The sequence below is a fragment of the Trypanosoma rangeli genome (assembly GCF_003719475.1).
Source record: "Trypanosoma rangeli strain AM80 chromosome Unknown Tra_15.4_contig_00879, whole genome shotgun sequence".
NCBI classification, from domain to species: domain Eukaryota; phylum Euglenozoa; class Kinetoplastea; order Trypanosomatida; family Trypanosomatidae; genus Trypanosoma; species Trypanosoma rangeli.
The window spans coordinates 1-2920 of record NW_021706640.1 but is presented as its reverse complement, the minus strand read 5'-3'; the positions used below and the strand labels follow the sequence as shown (position 1 = coordinate 2920).

The window sequence follows — 2920 nt, the reverse complement described above, 5'->3', positions numbered from 1 at the left end:
AGGCGTGGCGGGGTGGGGAGTGTTCCGGTGACCGCGATGGGGAGGAGAGGAGGTGGGTGCGTTGGTGGGTGCTGAATCACCCCCTTTCGTAAATGGGTGAAAAGTGAGGGGGCCGGACGTGTGGGGCGACGGTGTCTGCAGCCGTCGCGCTAGTCTTGTGTCCTTTGCTTTTTTTTTTCCCTCTTCCCTCTTTTCATTTTTCATTTTTATTCGTGTTGTCGCAGCGTCAACGGCGTTATTTGTGTGTGTTTTTTTTTCTGCGGCGATGTGGCGGGCTGCGTTCTCCCTGCTGCACTGGAGATTGACCGCGCATCGGCTTCGATGCGTGAGACGCGGTGGCGGAGGAGGACGTCTGCGCGGGCGTCCCGCACTGCTACGCGGAATTCATGCATACCATTTTTTCCGCCTTCCCCCGCGAAACCGCGGCGCCGGTGCGCAAGTGCCACTGTCTCTGCGTGGTGGGTGCGAAGACGGGGTGCTGGCGAGTGCGGTGCTGCGTCTCTTGTATCTGGAAGGTGGCCGCAGGACTGGCATCACGCCGAAACGCAGTTTCGGGAGAGGAAGTACGCCGCTGCGAAAATAAGTATTTGCGTCAGCCTGGGTGACGTGCTGAGCCGGCTGGCTGCTCGCGGCGGATAAAATGGTTGGGGCTGCCAAGGCAAGCTCTTCTCATCCGGTCACCTGCGAGGCATCGACGCTTTTGCGGAACGCGCAGCTAACAGACCCCAACGGAAGGAAAAAGACAATTGCCCACCTCGACTGCGCCACTCGTGTCATTTTCACTGGCGCCCTGCGGCTGTTTCTGGCGGTGATGCCCGGAGCAAAAAAGGGGGCGAGATGGTTGGGGCGTGACGATTATCAAACCAGCAGTCGAGGACGCCAGCGGGGAAGGAAGACGAAGAAAAATGTATTCATTCACTTGTTGGTATTGTTGTTTTATTGTTTGTCACTCCTGAAGGGTTTCTGTGAACGCCGGGGTGTCATGCGGTGCTTTTGGGCAATGTGGCAGGGAGAGAATGAGCCACAGCAACGCATGGGCCGTCGCGTTGGCGTTAAGCCAACTGAGTGACGTTAGATGATGGGGAAATTTGTGTCTTCCTTTTTTTGTTTGGGATTTCATTGAGTGTGCGCTGCTTTGATGCGGCAATTAGGCGGCGTGCATCGCGGGCTTAATTTTTTTTTGTTTTGTGTTTCCGTCTGAACAAAACCTTTTTTGATTTCTGCTCACTTTCTTTTCATGGCGTGGGCGATGGCGATGACGAGACGTTTGGGGGCTTGTGCGGGTGCGTGAGGCACCGCGGCAGTCTTTAGGGCTCGCTGTAGGGGGCTTCCGGGTGCGGCGGAGGGCAAATTTGCAGGCGACTGAGCGGCACGCGGAGGGTCTCGCCGCTGCGGCCGCTGCCCTCGCCGCCCGGCTGCATTCCTGCAGGGCCCTCCCCTTCCAGGCGTCAGCACCGCCGAAGCTGCCGGCACGTTGAGAGGCTGTGGGTTCCATCGCCACGATGACTGAAGGAGGCGGAGGTGTCTGCAGGCTGCCTTCGCAGGCTGCGCCCCGTGCGGCCTAGTCGTGTGGCGAACAGTTTACATCGCGGAATTCACGTGCACCGCACCACGTGCTGGGCGCAGCGTATATTTACGTCGCAGGGGACAATGCGGTGGCGTCCCTCCTTCTTGCGAGTGAACGAAGAGGCGGCGGGTGTTTTGCTCCTTCGCACCTCAGCGAATTGCAGCGCAAAATGCCACCGCGACGAGGCAGTCAATTTCACTGTGAGTGGGTGATGTTTGCGTGTGACTACGCACACACAGAGCTGTGGGGATCCGAATGTGAAGTGCAATACGAGAAGAAGATAGAAGCGTCGTCGCAGTTGTTGTGTGTGTCGTGCAGTTTGCATGGTTTGCCTAGGGAGATCTAATTTGCCCTCGTTGTTTGTGTGGTAGGGTGCCGTGATGCATCACGCTTGCGTTGTGTGCGGGGTTCGGGGTTCCTGTGCGTGCTTGTGTGTGCGTGTGAGGTGTGCGCCGCTTGCCGTGTGTGGGTGACCCTCTCTTTTTTTTTTTCGTTGCGGCTGCGTGGAGTCTTGCCTGTGCTTATTATTTTTTTTTTTCTCCCTCTCACTCTCCTTTTGACTGGTGCCTAGTGCCCAGCTGCAGCTCAGGCCAAGCCAAAAACAAAATACGAAGGAAACAATGCCTGCAAAGCGAGAGAGGGTGTATGCTGGTAATAGGAAGCAGCGTCCCGCATCTGATGTGCCGCAGGGAGGAGAGCGTCAGGTGATGTTGGGGTTTGATGGCAACAGCCAACAACCCGCACCGCAGCACCGAAGAGTGGAGGAAACTCTGCAGCAACCAAACTGGACGCTTGCAAGCTCTATTGAGGATGTCCTTAATGTGCGTGTTGGCCAAATCAATATGTTTTTGCTGAACGACTTCCTTCGGCAGTACGTTGACCCCAACAAAGCGGTGGGTGGAGACCAAAATGTGGCGATGGAGGTCTTTGTGCGTGGGCCAGACAGATACGTTACAGAACAGAGGCGTCGTGAGGGGAAATTCTCAATTCACCAGAGTATCAGCTTTTTGAAGATGCACGCAAGCTCACAGAGAAAGGTGTGTTTTTTCTCAATCAATGGAAGGAATTTGGACAGAAGGATACGGTTCCCCTTCGTACAAAAGGAAGACTCGATGCAGCTCTTCAGCAGGTGGAGGAGGCAGAGGAGGCGGAGAAAGAAATACAGGAAAACGAAAAACCTCCCAGACAACCATTACCGGAGGGATTCTACGAATCCGTATTTGATGCAACGTGGAGTCACGTCATGGGATTTCCTGAGGACGAAGATGAATACATGGTGGTGCGAATGGAGGTGAGAGAGGGCAAACGGCCACAAGAGTTATGGAAGTACATGAGGCAGATGAATACTTCTTT

The 2920-nt window shown here is 55.3% G+C and overlaps 2 protein-coding genes across 2 annotated transcripts, besides 1 other annotated feature; both read left to right on the top strand.

Annotated features, from left to right (window-relative positions):
* Positions 1 to 152: 152 nt before the first annotated feature.
* Positions 153 to 211: a sequence feature (A-rich).
* Positions 212 to 640: 429 nt separating this feature from the next.
* Positions 641 to 1069, top strand: TraAM80_10292 (uncharacterized protein; the record flags this gene model as incomplete). Its single annotated transcript, XM_029386924.1, has 1 exon — positions 641 to 1069. One exon carries the CDS (start codon positions 641 to 643, stop codon positions 1067 to 1069), a length of 429 nt encoding a protein of 142 aa, XP_029233214.1.
* A 1118-nt stretch (positions 1070 to 2187) lies between these two features.
* TraAM80_10291 (retrotransposon hot spot (RHS) protein) lies at positions 2188 to 2862 on the top strand (the record flags this gene model as incomplete). Its single annotated transcript, XM_029386923.1, has 1 exon — positions 2188 to 2862. The coding sequence occupies one exon, from the start codon at positions 2188 to 2190 to the stop codon at positions 2860 to 2862; it is 675 nt and encodes a 224-aa protein (XP_029233213.1).
* Between the last annotated feature and the right edge of the window lie 58 nt (positions 2863 to 2920).